The sequence below is a fragment of the Garra rufa genome, chromosome 16 (assembly GCF_049309525.1).
Source record: "Garra rufa chromosome 16, GarRuf1.0, whole genome shotgun sequence".
NCBI lineage: Eukaryota > Metazoa > Chordata > Actinopteri > Cypriniformes > Cyprinidae > Garra > Garra rufa.
In genome coordinates, this window is record NC_133376.1 from 3,493,726 (window position 1) to 3,517,925 (window position 24,200).

At 36.0% G+C, this 24,200-nt stretch overlaps 2 protein-coding genes and 1 long non-coding RNA gene across 4 annotated transcripts in view; 1 reads left to right on the plus strand and 2 right to left on the minus strand.

Moving 5' to 3' along the window:
- atrx (ATRX chromatin remodeler) overlaps nt 1–8,308 on the minus strand; it is an 84,188-nt gene extending 75,880 nt beyond the window's left edge. The window contains exons 1-4 of one of the 2 annotated variants that reach the window (XM_073819995.1): nt 8,185–8,308; nt 5,933–6,027; nt 5,717–5,766; nt 4,422–4,471 (exon numbers count right to left, since the gene is read on the minus strand). In XM_073819995.1, the coding sequence (XP_073676096.1) occupies nt 4,422–4,471; nt 5,717–5,766; nt 5,933–6,027; nt 8,185–8,204 (215 nt within the window). In that variant the 5' untranslated portion in view covers nt 8,205–8,308. Of the gene's footprint in view, nt 1–4,421; nt 4,472–5,716; nt 5,767–5,932; nt 6,028–7,481; nt 7,668–8,184 lie in introns of those variants that run through there. The other variant, XM_073819996.1, reaches the window with a different exon arrangement.
- On the plus strand, nt 8,286–10,776 carry LOC141287904 (uncharacterized). Its single transcript, XR_012339578.1, has 2 exons — nt 8,286–8,367; nt 10,357–10,776. It is a non-coding gene; the product is annotated as an uncharacterized lncRNA (long non-coding RNA).
- Nucleotides 8,561–23,885, minus strand: nup62l (nucleoporin 62 like). Its single transcript, XM_073819997.1, has 13 exons — nt 23,836–23,885; nt 22,303–22,602; nt 19,341–19,573; nt 17,244–17,318; nt 17,059–17,163; nt 14,902–15,006; nt 13,439–13,544; nt 13,206–13,350; nt 10,777–10,826; nt 10,296–10,430; nt 9,719–9,830; nt 9,556–9,622; nt 8,561–8,741 (listed from the first exon to the last, which is right to left on the minus strand). Exons 2-13 carry the CDS (start codon nt 22,584–22,586, stop codon nt 8,650–8,652), a joined length of 1,509 nt encoding a protein of 502 aa, XP_073676098.1. The 5' UTR covers nt 22,587–22,602; nt 23,836–23,885; the 3' UTR covers nt 8,561–8,649.
- Nucleotides 23,886–24,200: the final 315 nt, after the last annotated feature.

The window sequence follows — 24,200 nt, forward strand, 5'->3', positions numbered from 1 at the left end:
AGACAGAAATACAGAGAGAAAGACAACACCAACACAATTTGTTAGGTTGGCTTCAGAAAGAAAGAAAGAAAGAAAGAAAAAGTAGGAAAAAAAGAAAAAGAAAGAAAGAGAAAGAAAGTTAAGCAAGAAAGAAAGAAAGAAACAAAAAGAAAGAAAAAGTAGGAAAGAAAGAAAGAAAGAAAGAAAGAAAGAAAGAAAGAAAGAAAGAAAGAAAGCTTTTCATTTTTCTTCTTAGACTAAATTGAACTTCTCATGGAGCGTTCACACCAGACGCGAATGGCGCGTTAAGCGCGAGTGATTTACATGTTAAGTAGGGCTGGGTAAAAATATAGATTCTCCGATTTTAATCGATCTTCAATTTAACGCAACGATATCGATTCTGGAAATCCCCGAAACGATTCTTAATGCGCGTACTTCAGCTTCACGTAAGAGGATATGAATATTCACCTCTCGTCCTGAAGGTGTCACCATCAGCTGCTTTTTTTGCAGAAAAATCTGGTGATCAAAAATGATTCGGCTGTAGTTACGAACTGTTAGTTTTATGGACAGTTAGAATGTTTTGTATCCGCAGACAAGGGCTTTATGATGGGCCTGTTTTGGACGTTTTGAATTTAGAAAAATGTTTTATTTCTTAAACATGTTTGAAGTTCTTAATAGATTTCACTGTTGCACATTTAGTCTTTTAATTTTATTTTACAGTAATGTGCATTTTGCAGTTTGTTTAGATGGTGTACAATGGATGCACATATTTATGACTTCTTGTTACAGTGTTCATTTAAAATAAAAGTTGTTTAAAATAAACAACTGTGTGCACCCTATTATTAATGTAGATGTGTATTTCAGTAATGAACTTAAGTAGGAGAGTTTCAGTTACCAGCTTTTATATCAAAATATGGATCCCATGTCTACAAAACTAACATTTTAAATGAAATATTGATAGCTAATCGATATCGAATCGAAATCGAATCGAAACCATAAAAATAAGAATCAAATCGAATCGCCGAATTGGTCACAACACCCAGCCCTAATGTTAAGTCAATGCAAAGACGCGATAGACCTTCTTGAGGCGCTATTCGCGGGAATGAGGCGGCGCGAATGACGCGATTCGTGCGAATTACGCGGCGTGAATTGAGCGTTTCGCCCGTTTGACGCGCGAAATGCGTGATTCGTGCGAGTTCAAAAATCTGAACTTTGGCGAAAATTCGCGCCGCGTTAACCAATCAGGAGCTTGCTCTAGTAGTGATGGAGGCAGAAATCCGAAACAACAATGGAGGACAAAATCACCGTTGCCGTCTATGGATACTCGGAGCTGTACCATACATCTTTGTACTTTTATAGAAACAGGAATAAAAAGGATCTTGCTTTGAAGAAAATGAGTGAAGAGGTCGGACAATCTGGTAAGTTTTAAAAAACGCTCTTTACTCAATTTGACCTACATATACATACATATTGAGACTACAAGCAAGCTAAAGCTGGCAATTTGAGCTCATTCACCTATTTTACAACTACTTTCCCGCTGACGAGTGGCAGACGCCCCTCCCATGACGCGAATTCCCATCTGTTGTGAAGTAAATTTCACACGCGAATGAAGCGAGTAAACTCCAAATGTTCAAGCGTCCAACTACGCGTGAATAGCGCGATTTATTGGCACAAGTCGCGTCCGGTGTGAACGCCCCATTAGACTTCTGCTACTCCTAGAGCTTTCAAGCTAGAACCACCAAACTCAGCCCAGCTCTTCAGACTGATCTCACTTAGTTTTCACAAAATTGAAGATTAAAAATCATAAAAACCAACACTATTCAAACTCCAACTGTCAAAATTCAAATTTAAACTCCCAGAATCCCTCGAGACTATTCTAAAACTATTTCTAATCCATTCTATCTAATATTTCTAATCTATTAAACTATCCAGCCAAGCCTAGCAACTACAATCATGCTATTAGCTTGCTGGTCATGTTAGAAACATGTTAATAACTTGTCAGTCATGCTAATGGCATGCTAAAAACATTTTAGCAACTTGCTAATCATGCTAACAACTTGCTAATCATGCTGGAACCATTGCTGCGTCCCAATTCGCATACTATCCGTCCTAAGTAGTATTCGAAAATAGAATTAGTATGTCCCAAATCGTAGTATGTTTAAAAAAGTACTCCAAAGATTCCCGGATGGTCTACTACTTAACTTCGGAATTCGAAATACAGATCAGTGCACACTCTAACGGCTAATATTGCCCACAACACATTGCGCGGTGAACAAGGATTCGATTAGAACTACAAACACAAATAAAAAGTGTTAAACTACAAACATGGAGGATATGCGCGACCAACAGACAGGAAGAAAACGGGGTTTAAGTGATAATCAACGTGTAACCTAATAAAAATATTTATTTAATGTTATCCGCATTATATTTCATGTGCAGCAACATTATGAACTTTTATACTGATAGGTTTGGTCTTTAACGTTTAAATGCATCATTATGCAAACATGAGCAGAGTTCTCGGCATGAAAGACTTGTGAAAGAAAGTGCCTCTTCATTTCTCTCTAATACGGTAGGAAATCAAATTAAACGAAATGTAGATGATGTTAACTGACAGGGCAGTTTAAACAGTAACAGGATTCAGGGAACTAAGCAACAGAGCGTCCGTTAAAGACAAAGCAGTATGTCCCAAAATCTGCCTGCCATTCTGCTACATACTCAAAAGTATGTACCTTTTCTTCACAAAAAGAGTACATACTTTTAGTGCATAGTATAAGTATGCGAATTGGGACGCAGCACATGTTAGAAACTTGCTAATCATGCTAAAAACATGCTAGCAACTTGCTAATTGTGCTAGAAACATATTAACAACTTGCTAATTGTGCTAGTAACATGTTAATCACGTTAGCAACATGCTAGTAGCTTGCTAATCATTCTAGAAACATGTTAGAATAACGCTTGCTAATAATGCTAAAAATATGCTAGCAACTTGCTAATCATGAAAGAAACATGTTAGAATAACGCTTGCTAATAATGCTAGAAACATGCTAGCAACTTGCTAATGCTAGAAACATGCTAGCAACTTGCTAATTGTGCTAGAAACATTAACAACTTGCTAATTGTGCTAGTAACATGTTAATCACGTTAGCAACATGCTAGTAGCTTGCTAATCATTCTAGAAACATGTTAGAATAACGCTTGCTAATAATGCTAAAAATATGCTAGCAACTTGCTAATCATGAAAGAAACATGTTAGAATAACGCTTGCTTATAATGCTAGAAACATGCTAGCAACTTGCTAATGCTAGAAACATGCTAGCAACTTGCTAATTGTGCTAGAAACATTAACAACTTGCTAATTGTGCTAGTAACATGTTAATCATGTTAGCAACATGCTAGTAGCTTGCTAATCATTCTAGAAACATGTTAGAATAACGCTTGCTAATAATGCTAAAAATATGCTAGCAACTTGCTAATCATGAAAGAAACATGTTAGAATAACGTTTACTAATAATGCTAAAAATATGCTAGCAACTTGCTAATCATTCTAGAAACATGTTAGAATAACGCTTGCTAATAAAGCTAGAAACATGCAACTTGCTAATGCTAGAAAGATGCTAGCAACTTGCTAACCATGCTAGAAACTTCCTAATGACATGCTAGAAACATGTTAGAATAACGCTTGCTAATAATGCTAAAAATATGCTAGCAACTTGCTAATCATGAAAGAAACATGTTAGAATAACGCTTGCTAATAATGCTAGAAACCTGCTAGCAACTTGCTAATGCTATAAACATGCTAGCAACTTGCTAATGACATGCTAATAATGCAAGTGACATGCTAATTATGCTTAAAACATGATAACGACTTGCTAATCGTGCTAGAAACTTACTAAACATGCTAGAAAAATGTTAGAATCATGCTAACTACATTCTAATGCTAGCAACATGCTAATCGTCTCATCAGTCTATAATAAAGTTCAAAACTTTAAACTTTTACAGCTGCTTTAAACTTTCAAGCTAGGCTTTTTCAAGCCAATCTGAAGTTTGTCTTGACAAGTTTTTTTTATCTAGTTTCGGATTGTTCCTGTTTAAACAACACATTCTCAACACACCCCCATTTGGATTTTTGTTAAAACTGTCCACATTACGCCAAGTTCAGAGATCAGTGCAGTGAAGTCTGTGACTCTTGCTGTGTTCCTTTCAAATTCAAGAAGTCAGAATTTCCAACTTCCTATGTGTAAAAGTGCAACACCTAATTTCACACTTGTGTGCAAATAAAAAAAGCTGCAAGATAAGGGTGTAACAACCCTAATTATGAAACATTCATAAACCAATTTTATGCATAACTATAAATAGCCCACATCTGACTTTGATTATAATGCAGCATAAAACAAAATACAAGGTAATCCATTTAGTCCAGCTAATTTACTGGACAAACTCACCTCTTTGAGCGTGAAGATGAGGGTTTGGTCATTTCTGAGGAGCAACCAGGCTGAAGAAAAAAAAAAAAAAACTTTTATTTCATTTAATTTCAAGTGATAATAAATGCATATGTTAGCAGCTCAAAATGCAAACAGTTTGACAACCAGCTGGTAAAGCACAGTAAATCCCTCTAAAGTCTTTATTTTGGCCTAATTGTTTTTATAGGTTTGCTGATCACAGACGATTTATCTGAATACACTGCATCTACTGAGCAATTACTCATGCAACATTAGTCTTTATACTGTATATAAGTGTTGCATACTAGGGTCCAAACCAGAAATTGCAATTATTTCTGTGATAAGCTTTAGGCAATTATGGATTAAAGATTTATGAAACACAATATACATGTGGCCCTGGACCACAAAACAAGTCATAAGGGTCTTTTTTTTTTTTTTTTTCAAAAACAGATTATTTTTGACAAAATAATGCTGAATAAATAAGCTTTCCATTGATGTATGGTTTGTTAGGATAGGATATTTGTCTGAGATACAACTATTTAAAAAATAGAATCTGAGGGTGCAAAAAAATCAAAATATTGAAAAAAAAAAAATCACTTTTAAAGTTGTCCAAATAAAGTTCTTAGCCATGCATAATACTAATCAAAAAATAAGTTTTGATATACTTAGGGTTGGAAATTTAAAAAATCTCTTCATGGAACATGATCTTTACTTAATATCCTAATGATTTGACCCTTGGCTAGTTAACACTGGTGTTGTGATCCAGGTTCACATGTGTGTAGTACAGTTCTTGTCCTTTATAAACTTCCTGGAGATGACAGAGCTTTTGAAGCACCAGTCCAACTTTTTTTCTTTTATGCCAAAAATCATTAGCATATTACCTAAAGATCATGTTCCATGTTCATATTTTGCAAATATCCGACTGTAAATATATCAAAACTTAATTTTTGATTAGTAATATGCATTTCATTTGGACATCTTTAAAGGCAAATTGATTAATATTTTGATGTTTCTGCACCCTCAGATTGTGGATTTTCAAATAGTTGTATCAAAAAGTCCTATCCTAATGAACCATGCATCAATGGAAAGCTTATTTATTCAGCTTTCAGGTGACGCATGATATTTTAGTTTACATGCCATTTCAAAAAGACTATCTATTGCTTTATTTTCGAACTGACCTTCGAAAAGTATGTAAATGCACTGAAGACAAAAAAATGACCTGTAAACTTGTCAGATAGCACACAGTGTTATAGTAAACTGTAGAGATAAAAAGCAAAAACAAGACTCTGTAGACATACCTCATTCATTTTCTCATCAGGGTTGTTTGAGTCACTGGAAGCCATTTTACCTGTAATATGAGAAAAGCATACAAACGTATAGGATGCATCACTTTCAGCTGTATTGCAAATTAAAAATGCAACTAAGAAAAACTACACTAATTATTATCGAGCCGTATTTATTATATTTAGACTTTGAAAAGCTTGTCTGTTGGGCTGACTAATTGGGATCCTCACCATTGGAAATGTCTTGAGAATCAATGCTTTCGTCGTCCGGAGAATGACCCAAGAACTCATGAAGTTTAGTCACCAATGTATTCAACTTACTAGACCTGAAAGAAACAAAACAAAGAATGTATAAAGATTTAGACTGCATTGACCACAGATAGCACTGTTATTGTTACTACAAACCCAATCTGAATATAGAATTTTAATGTAGGAAGCTTTTAAAATATTTTTTATTACATACACAAAAGAAATCTGTGACTCTGGACACAAAACCAATCCTAAGTAGAACAGGTAAATTTGTAGCAATAGCCAAAAATACACTACATGGGTCAAAATTACAGATTTTTCTTTTACGCCAAAAATGTTTAAGGGTATTAAATAAAGATCATGTTCCATGAAGATATTTTGTAAATTTCCTATCATAAATATATCAAAACTTAATTTTTAATTAGTAATATGCATTGCCAAGACCTTAATTTGGACAACTTTAAAAGCTATTTTCTCAGTAATTAGATTTTTTGCACTATCAGATTTTCAAATAGTTGTATCTCAGCCAAACCCTGTCCTATTCTAACAAACTATACTTCAATGGAAAGCGTATTTATTCAGAAACAAATGACTGGTTTTGTGGTCCAGGGTCAGATATAAAAGTGAAGGCTAATACCAAGATACCACAAGTTATTGTGTCAAGAACTACTGCCCCGTTTACTGCGGTAAAATGTATAAAGAGACGTTGTAACACGACAATAACAAAACGACAATACCTCAAACTGAATTTTAAAAACGTCTAATCTCCAAAGCCATGCTCCAAATTAGGCAAGCAAAAGTATTATACAGTAAGGTTTACCACAAAATTAACGCTATGTATAAATACACATAAATGCACGACACGACAATCCAACATAAACAGTCGCATAAATGAAAGCAGAGGAGTTTGAGGTACTTTCATGCGCCGCGGTGTGCGTTGATTGACAGGTGGCGTCATCACTGAGCCCGTCTCCTATTAGCGCGTAACACAACAGCCGGTAAAAGGACGGAAGACACGCACTGATAAGAGCTAACATAAACAAACCGATCAGCTCGTGCCTGCCGTTAAAAGTAAGAAAATGTCGCGAAACGCAGTATATCAATAAAACAAGATGAGAGGAAAACCAAACATGTCATTACAGACTGCTGCTCGTGACTTGTTTGACACAGATTGTTATCCACTGATTTCCTTTCAATACTAAAGCTGATTTTAGAGGGAAACACTAGAAAGACACAAAAACAACACTCAGATCTTTTAAATCTAACCGCTCTAAGCGGTCACCCATTTTAATGAAGTACTAAAAAATTTGGTGGAGAAAGGCCTAGTTTCTAGCATATGACCAATGCACCTTTAGACTCGCACAATAGGCTGAATGATGAAAATGCTCGTAAACAGAAGCAATGCACTTCATTGGGATATCAATCCCCGTAAAATATCTTCATGCCGCCCTCTAACTATTTGCAATGCTTAAGCATAGATGCGAAGTGATAAATGCATGCCCGAATTACCCGGCTACATCCCTACACCTACCTTAAGATCTCTGTGCTCAACTGACGCGCGGATCTTTAGGAGGTCACCGGTTTGGCACCGCGAGGAAAGGCTCTTTCTCATTCGATCCGGTGAATTTTCAGGTGTGTACTAAAAGTAAATTGTGTTTTATGCCGATCCGGACAGACAAAGCGAGAGCGCCATCTTGCCGGATGGCTGGAGACGCGCTAAAATGGCGCACGCGAGACTCCACTCATCTGCGCGCGCGCTCTGAATGCACTCAACGCGAATACACTCGTGCACTTATGGAAGGGCGCGATTCAATTTAAATACCACAGTGCGCGTCTTCTCTGCATGGTCGGTGAATGCATTTTTAAACACGCTGAAAAATCATAAACAATGCATGGGAGAAAGCATGCATGCATGCTTTTGATGCAAAGTGAGTGCAGCATAGAAGGAGAAATTAGGGCATGAGTTTTATGATGCATTTTAGACCCATGCTTGTTGTACCGGCGTGTGCGATAGTTAATGTGCAAAATCACGCCATGCATTTTATTTCTTATAATGTTATGATGTTATATGCCGAGAATCCACGTCATTGCATTCTGTTAGGCATGCATCACAAATGCACAAACACTTTAGTGATCACTCGTGGTTCATGCTACATACAGACTACATGCATGTGGAGGGGAGGATGCTGTGTTTCTCCGGCGCATGCAGCCCACTCCCTCAGTAGTGCACATACCTGCAAATGTCGGTGGTCATTTCGTCCGCTTTTAAATCTGCAGCCTCCTCTAAAATGTTTTTTTTCTTTTTTGAATGTTTTTTTTCTCTCTAGACGCAGGCTAAGATTGCACGATATTAAACAATGCCAGGATCCATGTTGCTATGGTGGAGCTCCATGCACCTGATTGGCTCGTTTTATCCCGTAAGTGTAAACCAGGAAGAGATTCTCTTCTTTTCAGATGTATTCTTCATTTTGAATCTTTATCTAAAATAAGACTGGCTCTCTGTTATAATTTCTTGATCACTAAACTGAGAGGAAAAACCTGTGAGTATTTTGCAAATTGCAATCAATATGCATAAAGAAAGAGAACAAAGCACAACTAAACAAGAGGCAATTGGGTAGAAAGAAATGATTTTATTTTGAAGCAAATAGGAAAAACAATGACATTCATTTACAACTCAATGAGAAACAAACTAAGCATGATCACTGGAAGTTTAAACGAAAGCTCTTCTCTTGTTCCTTGCTGCGGTTTTCACACAACTTTGAGACCTCCTCCACTCGCCTCTGGAGTAAAACTGCACAGAAAAAAAAAGTAGACACTAAGCATAAGCAAGTATTTGAACAGTAGGATTTTTTTCTTCTGCTGACCAAGCCTAAATTAGTTTGATCCAGAAATAAAAGCAGTAATATTGTGAAATATTTTTACTATTTAAAATAACTGATTTCTATTAGAATACATTTTAAAATGTAATTTATTCCTGTGATCAAAGCTCAATTTTACTCCAGTCTTCAGTTTCACATGATCCTTCAGAAATCATTATAATATGCTGATTTGCTGCTCAAGAAACATTTAAAGATTATTTGGAATCTTTGATAAACAGAGAGATCCAAAAATCAGAATTTATCTGAAATAAAAAGCTATTTCAATTTATTTATGAATTAATACTTTTATTTAGCAAGGGTGCTTTAAATTGATCAGAAGTGATGATAAAGACATTTATAATGTTGTTTTTCTGAACTTTCCACTCAAAGAAACCTAAAATAAATTCTACTCAGCTGTTTTCAGCATAGTAAATGTTTTTGTTTTTTTCGAGCAGCAATTCATGTGACTGGAGTAAGGATGCTAAAAATTCAGCTTTGAAATCGCAGGAATAAATTACATCTTAAAATATATTCAAATAGAAAACAGAATTTTACTGTTTTTGCTGTACTTTGGATCAAATAAATGCAAGCTTGGTGAGCAGAAGAGACTTTCAACTGTTTCAACTAATAACTGTTCAAAAACCTTTGACTGGTAGTGTACAGACTAACATTTCATAAAGCATTTAAATGGACTGAAAGTTTATTACTTAGTGTGTCAAAAGGCTTTAAAGCCAAAAAGATACTAACCAGAGTTTTGTTCCACCCACTGCAGAGAGTCCATATGTGCATTGAGGATTTTGCAGATCTGCTGAAGCTGAAAAAGCACCACATCATCTTAGTCTAGATCACACAACAATTCATAAAGAGCATTTCTGTCTCAAATCTGGAGCATTGACCATATTGTGCATACCGGGTCAGTGGTGTCAGCAGGACCGCTGGATGTGTTGAGGTGTTCAATAATCTCTTTCAGATCTTGGGACATTCTCTTGAGTTGGGCATCCACATTTTCTGCCAACTTGTACCTGGATCAAAGAGATCGTTCAAATACTCGATGATGCCACAGTATATGAGAAATATGTGACCCTGGACCACAATACATCGCATGGGTCAAAATTATTAATTTTTCTTTTATGCTAAACATCATTAGGTATTAAGTAAAGATCATCCATGAAGATATTTTGTGAATGTCCTACAGTAAATATCAAAACTTAATTTTTGATTAGTACTATGCATTGCTAAGAACTTCATTTGAACAACTTTAAAAGGCGATTGTTTCAATATTTAGATTTTTTACACCCTCAGGTTGCAGATTTTCAAATAGTTGTCTCAGCCAAATAATGTCCTAACAAACCATACATCATTTAAAAGTTTTTTTATTCAGCTTTCAGGTGACGTATAAGTCCCAATTTCATAAAATTGACTCTTATGACTGGTTTTGTGGACCAGGGTCAAATATGAGCTTTTTAGATGTCTGATTGGATTCTTACGTTCTTTCTCGTTCTTCATCTGCGTTTTGCATGTAAATGGTTCCGCTCTGCTCTTTCACAGACTCCTCTAATGGACCAAGCAGATCCTCCAGCTCTTTCTGCTGGGACAGGATGAAGTCCAGTTCTTGATCCAACCTGTGGTACAAGCACCAAAAGAAAGTAACACAACGTTTAAATCTAACATAGCAAAAGACTGTATACAAGCAGGCCTGTTGAGATCTTAGATTGGTCAGTTCATGTTGAAGTTATTTGATTGTGCCTGCAAAAGCATAAACCAAGAGAATGGTGAACTGTGCAAACAGCCCAAGAATGAAAATAGAGTGGCTGAATTATGCTTTCATTTAAGCAGAATATCTCAAAACAGATTGTTAAACTTTGATTGCCAGGTTGGGAAGATTTAGTAAACCACTGGGTAGAAATTGTATTGATTTATGAAAAAAGCCCTGATTGGAGTATTTAAATAAAATAAAACATTGATTACCTTCTTTGGTCCAGTTTCACCTTTTCCATATCTTTGTGTAAAGCAGTTATCTAAAAGAAAAAAGATGGGTAAGTTAACTATGGGTGTTCTTAGGTGGTTGAGAAAACAATCCAACCCAATGAATCCAACCAAGCTGTATAACTATAAATTCATAATGGGAAATTTGTTACATAAAAACAACAGTGTCTGATTCTGTGGGTGAAAACTTTAGGATCACATCTGAAATCCAAAAAGCACTCCTTCATCTTAAAAAGCTGTGTACTTGCTCTTTTCCGAAACAGGTGCATTGCAAGAAGATTGTCATGACAAAGCCTTGATTACTGCTCCATTTGAAAAATTGTCATAATTCATAATGGGAGTATATGTAGAGTTGAGGTCAAAAGTTTCCATAGACCTTGCAGAATCTACAAAATGTTAATTATTTTACCAAAGTAAGAGGGATCATACAAAACGCATGTTATTTTTTATTTACTACTGACCTAAATAAGATATTTCACATTAAAGATATTTACATATTGTCCACAAGAGAAAATAATAGATGAATTTATAAGAATGACTTAGTTCAAAAGTTTACATACACTTGATTCTTAATATTGTGTTGTAACCTCAATGATCCACAGCTGTGTTTTTGTCATCTTTTCACACTGAGGACAACTGAGGGACTCATATGCAACTATTACAGAAGGTTCAAACACTCACTGATGCTCCAGAAGGAAAATGATCCATTAAGAGCTGGGGAGTGAAAACTTTTGAACAGAATGGAGATGTGTACATTTTTCTTATTTTGCCTAAATATTTTTTTTAATTTACTAGTGCCCTTCAGAAGCTTCAGAAGATACTTAAATTTTTCCCAGAACACAAAATAAGTTAAATTTAAATTAAAACCCTAATCTTCAATTTAAATTTAAAAACTTAATGCATTGTGTTTCCATCTGGAGCATCAGTGAGTGTTTGAACCTTCTGTAATAGTTGCATATGAGTCTCTCAGTTGTCCTCAGTGTGAAAAGATGGATCTCAAAATCATACAGTCATTGTTGGAAAGGGTTCAAATACACTAAAATGCTGAAAAACAGGGTTTCTGCAGATATGAACAAGTGAAATTTAAGACTTTTTAAGACCTTTTTAATACCACCTTATATGAAATTTAAGACCTAAACCTGTAATGGAAATAGATATTATATTACATGCATATGTGATATTTAATGTGTTTAATGTAAAAAGTAAACAAAATTTCATGGCTGTCATAAATTAAATTTATTACTACGATATACAGTGAACTTTCCATATCAGCAGATACTATTCCACACAAAATATCCCCATAAAAGTACCACTAGAAATATCTGATTTAAAAAAATAAAATTCTGAAGCGATTTTTTTTTTTTTACTTTTGAAATGTATGCGTACCTTTGAAATTTATTTTATGAATTTATCAATAAATTCTAAATGTCTGTTAGCAGTGAGATTACATAATTTACACTGCAAAATTAAAAGTGAGATTAATGTTTTAAATACATTTATTGATTTATAAATATATATATTATAAATGTTATATAAATACTGCGATTCTGTCTGAAGACGCAGAAACTTCCACAGAGGGAGAAAAAAATCTACAGTTGTTAGCAACTGGCCTTAGCCAAGCCCTATATTCAGTTTTTCCAAGCCCAGTTTCGCTAAACTTGCACTTCCTCATAGCTAAAAAGTTAAATCCATTTGACTTCTGCGGTACAATCCGAGAGAGACTCGCGCCAATAACAGAAAGCTGATTGGCTATTGCATGCTGGTCTCATTTGTAGTTTAAATTCAGCAAATTATATTTGGAATAGTGAAATAAAGAACTACAACACCACGGAAACAACAGAAAGAGAATTTAGATGAGCATTAGAGGTAGCGTTACATGGACATCGGAAAAATAAGACCTGTGTAAAATTATTTAAGACCTAGAACAGCGAATTTAAGACTTTTTAAGGCCTAAAATTTTGATTTTTAAATTTTAGACTTTTTAAGACTTTTTAAGAACCCGCGGAAACCCTGTGAAAACCCAAAGAATTTGTGGGACCTGAAGGATTTTTCTGAAGAACAGCAGACAGTTTAACTGTTCAGGACAAACAAACACAGCTGTGGATCATTCAGGTAACAACACAGTATTAAGAATCAAGTGTATGTAAACTTTTGAACAGGGTCATTTTTATAAATTCAACTGTTATCTTCTCTTGTGGACTATATGGAAACATCTCATGTCAAAAGTCTTATTCAGGTCAGAACTAAAATAACAAAAAAAAAAAAAAAACATTCATATGATCCCTCTTATTTTGGTAAAATAACATTTTGTAGATTCTGCAAAGTGTATGTAAACTTTTTTTTTATTAAAAGATGGTGTATGTGGCAGCAGGGAGAAAACAGTGTGCTAAAAGATGAGTGCGTTCCTCTACCTTCTCTCCATTCTCCACCAGCATACGGTCCCAGGCATTGACTTGTGTGGCCTGCTGAAGAAAGTGTCGCTCTTGGTCCTCCAGTTCTGAGCTCCACTTGTTAATCAAAGCCTCCAGCTGAGCATAAGACATCACTGGAGCAGTGCTGCCAGAAGACAAGAAGAATTTGGTTATGCACACTAGAAAAAACCATACACAGCATCAAAACATCTCACATGGGAAATGCTTTATACCTCGTTGTGACGATGGCAGCTGAGGTGGATGTGATGGTGGATGGTGCAGTAGATGCTGCAGTCTTCAGCCCCAGAGAAAAACCAGTGACTCCAGTGCTAGCAGCAGCTACACAAGACACAAACATATGCTCAAACAAAAGTAATTGAGAGGAAAATTATATATTGGCCTCAATTATTTGTTCAGCATGTATTAAAGGAGAAGTTCACTTACAGAACAAAAATTTAATGATTTACTCGTCCCCTAGTCATCCAAGATGTTCACGTCTTTCTTTCTTCGGTCGTAAAGAAATTATGTTTGTTGAGGAAAACATTTCTCTCCATATGGTGGACTTCTTTGAGTCTGAATTTCTAAAATGCAGCTTCAAAGGGCTCTAAACCAGTGGTTCTCAAACTTTTTATACCAAGTACCAACTCAGTATATAAATATTTAGCTCTCCAAATACCACCAAAATGACCAACATTAAAATACAGTAGTGTAGTAGGCCAAACTATTCAGCTACAGCTCTGCACAGTTCAAAAACGAGGCAGTCTTATTCCTAATAAGAATATTTATTGCTGTCAGCCACTTTAACATTGTACTGCACAGACTTACAAACAGGTAAATAAAAACCTAAATAATGATTAAATTAAAATATGTTGTACCCAAGTAAAAAAATTTTACTCAAAGATTAAATGTATTGTTTTAACATTAATTTATATTTAATTTAGCGATTCCTCTGTGTACCACTAGTGGTTCTAGTACCACACTTTGAGAACCACTGCTCTAAATGATCCCAGCCGAGGAAGAAGTGTCTTATCTAGCGAAATGATCATTTATTAAAAAAAATATATATATATTTAAATACTTTTTAACCTCAAATGCTCGTCTTGTGTAGTTTTGCATGTACTCTGTGTATTCCAGTTCAAGACAGTTAGGGTAGGTCGACAAACTCTTATTTTCTCCTCCAACTTCAAAATCGCCCTACATCGCCACAGAAGTACTGACCCAGTGTTTACAAAGTGAACATGCAAAGATCAAATGCTCTTTACAAAAAAGATAAAGCAGATGTAGGGCGATTTTGAAGTTGGAGGAGAAAATGAGATGGGAGTTTTTTGACATACCCTAACTGTCAAGACGTGAATTTGAGGTTAAAACGTATATAAATTGTCTTTTTTTTTTATAAATAACCGATCATTTCGCTAGATAAGACCCTTTTTTCCTCGGCTGGGATCGTTTGGAGCCCTTTCAAGCTGCATTTAAACTGCATTTTGGAAGTTCAACCTCGGTGCACCATTAAAGTCCATTATATGGAGAGAAATCCTGAAATGTTTTCCTCAAAAAACTATTTCTTTACGACTGAAGAAAGAAAGACATGAACATCTTGGATGACAAGGGGATGAGTACATTATCTGTACATTTTTGTTCTGGAAGTGAACTACTCCTTTAATGAGCAAAGCAAGTGTGTGAGAATACAAGTAAGCACCTGTGCTTATAGCAGGAACGGCTCCTAGAGGTTTCAGGGACAGGCTTGTGGGAGCGATGGCTGCTGAGGACACCACAGGAGCCACTGAGGCCATCGAGGAGCCCACTGACAGAGGAAAGAAAAGCCCACATGATTCATGAAGATTTCTCAAGAACGGTCCTAAATGATTATTTAAATAAGATTTCCCACACTTTTGTCCAATTAACCTCCTTTTCTTTGTAATCAGTGGATATAAAATTGACTTTTTTTTGTTTGTTTTTTTTTGGTGCAAAAATTGATTAGGAATATTTTGTATTATTGTGGCGTTTAGTTGCATTAGACATGGTGTGACAGGAAGTTTCACAAAAGGCTCTCCAAAAAGAGGTAGCAAGACCAGGTGTGCTGCTCCTTTGATTTTTTTTTTTTTTTTTTTTTTTTTTTTTTTGCTTGATGTGAGCCAACTGTTAGAACAATGCTCACATTCAAAGTAGAAAATGTGATACATGCTGCACTAGGAAATCAGGCTTGCCTAAGTTAGACTATGTTAACTTTTAGCAGAAGCTTTTATCCAAAGTGACTTCTTTATTACAAGAACTACAAATACTCACAACATTGTAATGTTAAGTCTCATTATAGTATGTTTTGAGCCTCAGCATTGCAATTATTTAATCATAATAACATACACAGCTAGTGGCAAGAGTAAGTTTGTGAACCCATTGAAAACATCTAAATTTCTAGATGCACTAAATGCGGTCTAATTTTTACTTAACTCACATTTATAAACAGAATCTAACTAAATATATACTCTTCACATTTTTATTGCATACACTGTGTAGTTTTAACAGTGCAAGGTGCAGCAAGTAAACCCTTGAATTTTGTCATTCGTAAATCATCATTTAGCCAAATGTTTTCTTTACTGGAAAGAAAACACCCAAAACACAGTTAAGTGTTTATTTTATAGCACTTTATCTATTTGTATCAATACATTTCAATTGCAATCCATATTTTTAAAGGCCATTTTCTCAAAATGAGATTTTTCTCCTACACTGAGCCATAAATCTCCACTTCAGTAGCACTTACACACACCACACTTTACATTTTTATTCCTGTCTATATTCTGAAGGTTTTTACAGAGAGATTTGTTCATATATCATTTGCTTGATTTTGTGCAACATTTTAGTCCCCCAAAAAAGGTAAAAACACATTGTTTTCTGCTTTTGTTTCTAAATTATGGAGTAACAAAATGAGTTACCAAAATCGCTCTGTGAAAACATTTAACTAATATGTAAAAAAAAAAAAAAAAAGAATTTTGAAACTGACTTCATCCAGTGTTTAGATTATTGTACTAGAAATGTATGCAAATTAGTGCATATTTCATTAAATAATGCCTCATTTGCATATTTAGACCTAACATTTTAGAAAACCTGTAATACAAAAAAATGTTTGCAATTATCAATGTAACCAATTAACTGAGTAAGTACGGTGATAACTATTAGTTTTTTTTACCCTACTCAATTGCAGTGTCTCGCCTTACTCAAAGAATCATTTACAATAATCATTTAAGCCATTAATATACTAATTTCATTGGTTTATTAATTGATTCGTTTTTTTATTTCTTTAACATTATATCATTGTGTTTAGTCTTGTGATAGTGTGGTCTCAAGGGATATTTGTGTTCATGAGTAAGAGATAACAGAATGTCTCCATTTCAAGGTTTTTATTGTCACGAGACAATGTTGTGCAGTAATTTATGGCTTGTGGTATAATAACACTTTTTGGATTTGTGCACAAGTACGCTCTTTTGTTATATAATTATCACTTTATCTCCTGCTCCTGCTCTTCTCTGGCTTTGCTCAGTCAACTTCTTGGCTGATAGAAGACTGTTGATACAGTTTTGGGTACCAGACAACTTTGCTGACTAATTGTTCTGTTACCAGACAAAACTGATATTTTCTGACAGGATCTGGCATCCGGACTGGATCTGATATTTCTGGCGTGGAGGCATGATTTAACAGTTATATCTATAATTATGCCAGAGACGAAAATCAGACCACATTTTAGTGATCAATGCAGAAATCTAGAACTATTCTTACCACTGTGTGTGTACACACACTCATAAATGCTATTGTTATTACACAGTAATAATGAAGGAAACTTTGGCATGGAACAGACACTCACATGTGAATCCTGCGGCTGGTGCTGAGGCTATAGGCGTAGCAAACAGAGAGGATACTGGAGCTGTCATGGACTGACTCAGTGCAGAGCTGGTGGGGGCTGGGGTGGCTAAACAACAACAACAACAACAGATGTATTAAACAACTATTTTTTCTCATATTAGAATAGCCACACTACCTATTACATACCTGATGTTTTGATTCCAAAGTTAATTGCAGTTGTTGGGGCTGTGGAGGCAGCAGTAGAAGCTCCAAGAGTCAGACCTATTAATTAGCAGCAAAACAAATCAATAAACAGGCAAAAAAAAAAAAACGTATTTATGTATTTCCAATCCATCATTAGGGAGTGATACAGTGTGTATAACAAACTTCAATTTTCAAGACCCTGTGAAATGATATGACAAACAATTTTCATTCTCTGTGCTGACATTCAGTTTTTAGCAGAATTGAAAAAAAGGGATTTTAAAGCTAACAGATAGGGGTGTGCGATACTGACAAAAAAAATGCCATCTCAATATTTTCTGGGATAAATTTATATTTATAATTTGTTTTTCATTCATATTCTGTGTGGTCAGTTCACAGCAGTGATAAAAATATTTATTTTCTAATAAGTTTAAACTGATTTTTACCTTTTATGGGCAATTTTACATTTATAAAGCCATTTTCTCTAAAAGTGTGCATCATCTTTTGAGTCAAATTCTTACATTTGGGCTGTTACCAAGCAAATGAAATCAGCATCAACAAAATTAATCTTTGCAATGCAGATGAAACCCAGAAGATGCATCTGAAGTGGCATTTGGATGTATTTACACACTGTTTAATGAAGCTCAGAGGGACATGGAATGCTTTAACCTGCAATTACAATTGATAACATCGAATTCTGATATTTTAAATAATTTAAAAAATGAAAAGATACTTTAAATGTGACATTAAAACCGCCAGCAGATGGCAGCAAAGTCACTGTTAAGTGAGCCATTGCAATTGAATTAAATCATTTAAAAGAGAAGCTCACTTCCATAACAAAAATTTACAGATAATGTACTCATCCCCTTGTCATCCAAGATGTTCATGTCTTTCAGGTTTTTTTATGTTTTTTGAGAAAACATTTCAGGATTTTTTTTCTATTTAGTGGACTTCTATGGTGCCCTGAGTTTGAACGAGTTTAAACCAAAATGCAATTTAAATGCAGCTTAAAATGATCTCAAATGCAGTTGTAAACGATCCCACCCGAGGAAGAAGGGTCTTACCTAGCAAAACGTTTTTTGTTACTTTTTACTACAATTTATATACTTTTTAACCTCAAATGCTCGTCTTTTCTTGCTCTGCCTGAACTGTTTTTTTCCCCGGTTCAAGACAGTTATGGAATGTCGAAAAACTCCCATCTCATTTTCTCCCTAAACTTCAAAAATCATTTCAAAATCATCCTACATCACTGCAGAAGTACCAAAGACCAAACAGCTTTTACATAAAAAAGGTAAAACAGCGATGTAGGGCGAATTTGAAGTTGAGGGAGAAAATGAGATGGGAGTTTTTCGACATTCCATAACTGTCTTGAACCAGAATACAGAGCACACACAGAGCTAGACAAGCATTTGAGGTTAAAAAGTATATAAACTGTAACCTTTTTAAAAAAGTAACTCATAGTTTCACTAGATAAGACCCTTCTTCCTCGGCTGGGATCGTTTAGAGCCCTTTGAAGCTGCATTGAAACTGCATTTTGAAAGTTCAAACTCGGGGCACCATAGAAGTCCACTATATGGAGAAACATCCTGACATGTTTCCTTTATAAAAAAAAAAAAAAAAAAAAAAAAAATCTCTTTACGACTGAAGAAAGAATGACATGAACATCTTGGATGACAGGGGGAGTACATTATCTATGATTTGTTGTTCTGGAAGTGAACTTGGTATAAAATCAATATCACATTTGTAATCATGCTGACTTTTGGAGAAAAAAAACGGCACGCTTTTTGTGATATTGCTTAACTGAATGAAATTAAATAATGTAAATATATACATTTTCTACCACCACATCTTAAATTATGTGATCATTCTAAATACATTTTAATAGACTGAATAAGCAGTGAAAGAAGGGACTCTAAACGCACACATGCATCCTAAATTACTAGACTTTAAGTAATATACACCCATTCTGTATGTATATACTCAATAATGTCAAATTGCACATTGTTAAAACAACAATTACGATATTATCACAGACCCCTGCTAACAGATATAGACTAAAATCCACAAAACTCTCATTTCTATGTGAACACAAGTGTATATTACCTGTGGGTTGAGCCCCTAGTGAGAGCACAGGGGTGGGCTGCGCTGGTGGAGCTGAGGATGCTTGAACTTTGGGCGTCCCAAAGCTGAATCCCCCCAAAGGCTGCTGGGGAGCAGTTGTCTGAGTGGGGAGACCTCCGAAACTGAAGCCTGTCCCAGCAGATGGAGCCCCTAGAGTCACACTTGTGGTCGCAGGTTGAGACGCGGCAGGTGTGCTGAGTTTAGGAAGAGACGCACTGGATGCAAAGACATGAGCAGACATTTTAAATATGAAAAACTGTTTCCAATCTTGTTGCTGCAATGGATTTTTTTCCCAACTTTAGATGTGTCTAAATTTTAAGGTCATCTTTGACTGCACACCTGTTGAATTCTACAATTAAAGGCACTTACAGACTAGAGAGAGCTCTGAGAGAGTGTTGGACAGGTAGAAAGACATATCATTTTTAGGCTCGCTTTGAAATCAGGCAGGAATACAGCAAATGTCCAAAAGCTGTTTATTATTGCTAGGGCTGTGACTGTCGCAATGATTATTAATTCTTTATTAATAAACTAGTATTTTCTGAGTCAGCATCGAAAAGATGAAGTTGGCGATCCTGACTCATCATCTGCTCATTGGACGCGCCTTTAATGCCTAAATGCATCTTTATGGATTAGGCCTACAGCTAATGAAAGAGTTTTTGATTTGAATTATTTCATTTATAGTAGTGAAGTAATAATTTAAAGCTTTCTATATAGTAATCGTGTCTGTGAGCCAATTAGCTGGGTTTCGGTTAATTTTAAGACATCAGAAAGCGTATCCTGTTTGTTTTCTTTAAAAGCATGCTTTGTTGATACCGTGAGCTTTCACTTTCCGCACAAACGATTGGATATGCGCCTAATAGCACACATTTATCTAGGTTAAACGATTTAACTAATATTTTAATTTAAATATTTTAATTTAAATCGTGACGACTTGAGAGGGCTAAATTGATCTGTCTGCCGCTGGCCGCTTGGGTGTTACTTTGAAAAACAAAAAGTTGAATTTAACAAAAAAAAAAGTGTTCCAAATATATTTCTAAATTGCCATTATTAATTAAAGAAATGAAAATAAATGTAATCATTTTGCTAATAGTCGGACTCAGGCCAGTAATTCTGATGAGATGTCGGACAAGGACATTAAATAGCCTATTTAACATTCTTTTTTAGGCTACTTTCTTATTTAAATGTATTATTTCTTTGATTTATTTTAGCGTTTTGTAGGCTGCTTGTTATATACATTTACACAGCCATTTGCTAAAATCATTTAATTTCATTTTTTTCCTCATTAATGTACACACAGCACCCATTATTGACAGAAAAACACAGAATTGTTGACATTTTTGCAGATTTATCAAAAAAGAAAAACTGAAATATCACATGGTCCTAAGTATTCAGACCCTTTGCTGTGACACTCATATTTAACTCAGGTGCTGTCCATTTCTTCTGATCATCCTTGAGATGGTTCTGCACCTTCATTTGAGTCCAGCTGTGTTTGATTATACTGATTGGACTTGATTAGGAAAGCCACACACCTGTCTATATAAGACCTTACAGCTCACAGTGCATGTCAGAGCAAATGAGAATCATGAGGTCAAAGGAACTGCCTGAAGAGCTCAGAGACAGAATTGTGGCAAGGCACAGGCCTTGGCCGAGGTTACAAAAAATTTTCTACTGCACTTAAGGTTCCTAAGAGCACAGTGGCCTCCATAATCCTTAAATGGAAGACGTCTGGGACGACCAGAACCCTTCCTAGATCTGGCCAAACTGAGCTATCGGAGGAGAAGAGCCTTGGTGAGAGAGGTAAAGAAGAACCCAAAGATCACTGTGGCTGAGCTCCAGAGATGCAGTCGGGAGATGGGAGAAAGTTGTAGAAAGTCAACCATCACTGCAGCCCTCCAGCAGTCGGGCTTTATGGCAGAGTGGCCCGACGGAAGCCTCTCCTCAGAGCAAGACACATGAAAAAAAAACCTGAAGGACTCCAAGATGGTGAGAAACAAGATTCTCTGGTCGGATGAGACCAAGATAGAACTTTTTGGCCTTAATTCTAAAGCAGGCACTGCTCATCACCTGTCCAATACAGTCCCAACAGTGAAGCATGGTGGTGGCAGCATCATGCTGTGGGGGTGTTTTCAGCTGCAGGGACAGGACGACTGGTTGCAATCGAGGGAAAGATGAATGCGGCCTAGTACAGGGATATCCTGGACGAAAACCTTCTCCAAAGTGCTCAGGACCTCAGACTGGGCCGAAGGATTACCTTCCAACAAGACAATGACCCTAAGCACACAGCTAAAAAAACGAAGGAGTGGCTTCACAACAACTCTGTGACTGTTCTTGAATGGCCCAGCCAGAGCCCTGACTTAAACCCAATTGAGCATCTCTGGAGAGACCTAAAAATGGCTGTCCATCAACGTTTACCATCCAACCTGACAGAACTGGAGAGGATCTGCAAGGAGGAATGGCAGAGGATCCCCAAATCCAGGTGTGAAAAACTTGTTGCAGCTTTCCCAAAAAGACTCATGGCTGTATTCGATCAAAAGGGTGCTTCTACTAAATACTGAGCAAAGGGTCTGAATACTTAGGACCATGTGATATTTCAGTTTTTCTTTTTTAATAAATCTGCAAAAATGCCAACAATTCTGTGTTTTTCTGTCAATATGGGGTGCTGTGTGTACATTAATGAGGGAAAAAAAATGAACTTGAATGATTTTAGCAAATGGCTGCAATATAACAGAGTGAAACATTTAAGGGGGTCTGAATACTTTCTGTACCCACTGTATATATATATATACATTTATAACATATATAAAAACATAGCGGCACCGGTAGTTGGTTGATTACCACCGCATTGGTAAAAATCTGCCACCGTCACAGCCCTACTTGTTGCTTTATTAAGACCAAAAACATTGGGGAAAAAAAAAACATAGATTCACTCGAGACAAATTCTCACCCAAACGAGAAGCCCCCACTTGAGGTGGTGCTCTGAGTCTGGGCTCCGAAGCTGAATCCACCCTGCGTGCTTCCATTATTCTGTGTTGGCTGTGCGAGAAGTCCCGCGATCTGAGACGTTTGGTTTCCAAAGGTTTGAGCCTGGGGTTGGCTGGCGCCGAAAGAGAAGCCCCCTCCTGCAGGAGTGCTGGTCTGCAGCCCGAAGCCTGTGGTGGCTGCAGCTGTAGTTTTTGGAGTTCCAAAGGAAAAGCCTCCAGTTCCCGCCTGACCGAAGTTAAACGCCATAGTGCTGCAGATGACACTATGAAAATCAGAGAAATATGATGATGATGATATTATTTGAGTGTCAAACACCTTAACTGGTGCGCAGCCCTCATGGGCTTATTAGACACTTTGACAGATTATATACAATAGCCACGTGGCAGAATACAAAGCACAACATATGGACACATACACAAAGGAGAAAATGTGTCTAGTGGGATACAAAATACTTTGCCGCAGACACCAGGCCTTTTCCACAAATTTTGCAAGAGCGAAAACATTATTTTCAAACAACCAACACAACATTTCAGCTTCAATTTTTCCTAAATAAATCAGGATTTTTTTAACTGAATCAATTCAAAAAGGGAATTCCTTAGATTGCTGTATAAAGGACAATGAAAAATAAAATGAAATTCATCCTCCACAACCTGGAGATCACAAAAGTCACACAAACGTAAATGTTCAGGTGTACCTTTAACACGGTTCTAAACAACTAAGGTAGCACAAACACACATTTATATGTTATACAGAAAGATGAATGTGAAATAAATTGATAATTAAGAGACAAATCAATAACCCTGGTTTAACAGAAAGTGTGGTTGTGTCTAGAGCCCTAGAACACATAACATTACTGTAGATGTATGCAGTCAACCCTCAACTCCTTATTTCAGACTAGTAGGCTATGTGTAGAAAAAGTTAGCTCTGTAAGAAGCTCATTAGACTGATACTATGCACCAAAAATGCCATCTAGGTAACGTTAGCCTTCTATGTCTTGAGAACACAATGTCCCAAAATGTAGTCGAAGTAGGCATTTACTTGGTTTTGCTATCATAATATCCAAAAATGTCTTGTAAGTTCTGTAGACTTTGACAATATGATGAATCGTACTATGTAGGCTAATCACTAGATTTGGTTACAGCTAACGTTACTGTGTTGCTGCTCAGCTAGTCTCTTTTACATGTTCAGTAATAAAACGATATTCAAATCAACTGATAACGAACTAAAACTGAAGATCAGGTACTGTGCTTGATTAGAAATGAACATTTAGTATAATCGGATCTTTACAGATATTTATAGTTTGGTTTAACTTCATTGATGATACAGCTAGCTGACAGCTGCTCACATTAAGTTCACTGAACGCACTCCTCTGCACAATTAACATTGCTCATGTTACTACTATAAAACATAGTCGTGCAGACTAAATAATGTAAACAATGTGAAATAAGATATTTAATATCTAGGGGAAAACAAAACACTATTGAAACTTACGTACAATACTTCACAGCAGCTCCCGCGCGTAATATGCGTCACATGCGCTGAGCCTGTGAGGACCTCTGCGTCAACTGTCTAAAACACTGCCTGATTTAAATTACAGATCTTACGACAGGCCACTGACAAGCCACTGTTTTATAGTTCGTATATCAAAATAAACTGCCTCGTCATATAAACAAATACATACTTTTTATTAATAATATTGATTTATTAGGATATTTAGTTCATTTATGATTAGATTAACAAAAGAGCCTAAAAGTCCAATGATAATATCATGATAGATCATAGCTAGGTATCGATGAATGCCACGTTCTTGTTTTAATAAAAAAAAAAAGTACTTGGTGGTCTGATAGCCTCTTATTGAAA

Coding starts and splice junctions, on each gene's coding strand:
- nup62l (XM_073819997.1), bottom strand. CDS start 22,586: ATGGCGTTTAACTTCGGTCAGGCGGGAACTGGAGGCTTTTCCTTTGGA. Junction 19,574..22,302: donor AGTGGGGGCTTCTCGTTTGG/GTGAGAATTTGT, acceptor CTTTGCATCCAG/TGCGTCTCTTCCTAAACTCA. Junction 13,351..13,438: donor GCTGCCATCGTCACAACGAG/GTATAAAGCATT, acceptor GTCTTCTGGCAG/CACTGCTCCAGTGATGTCTT.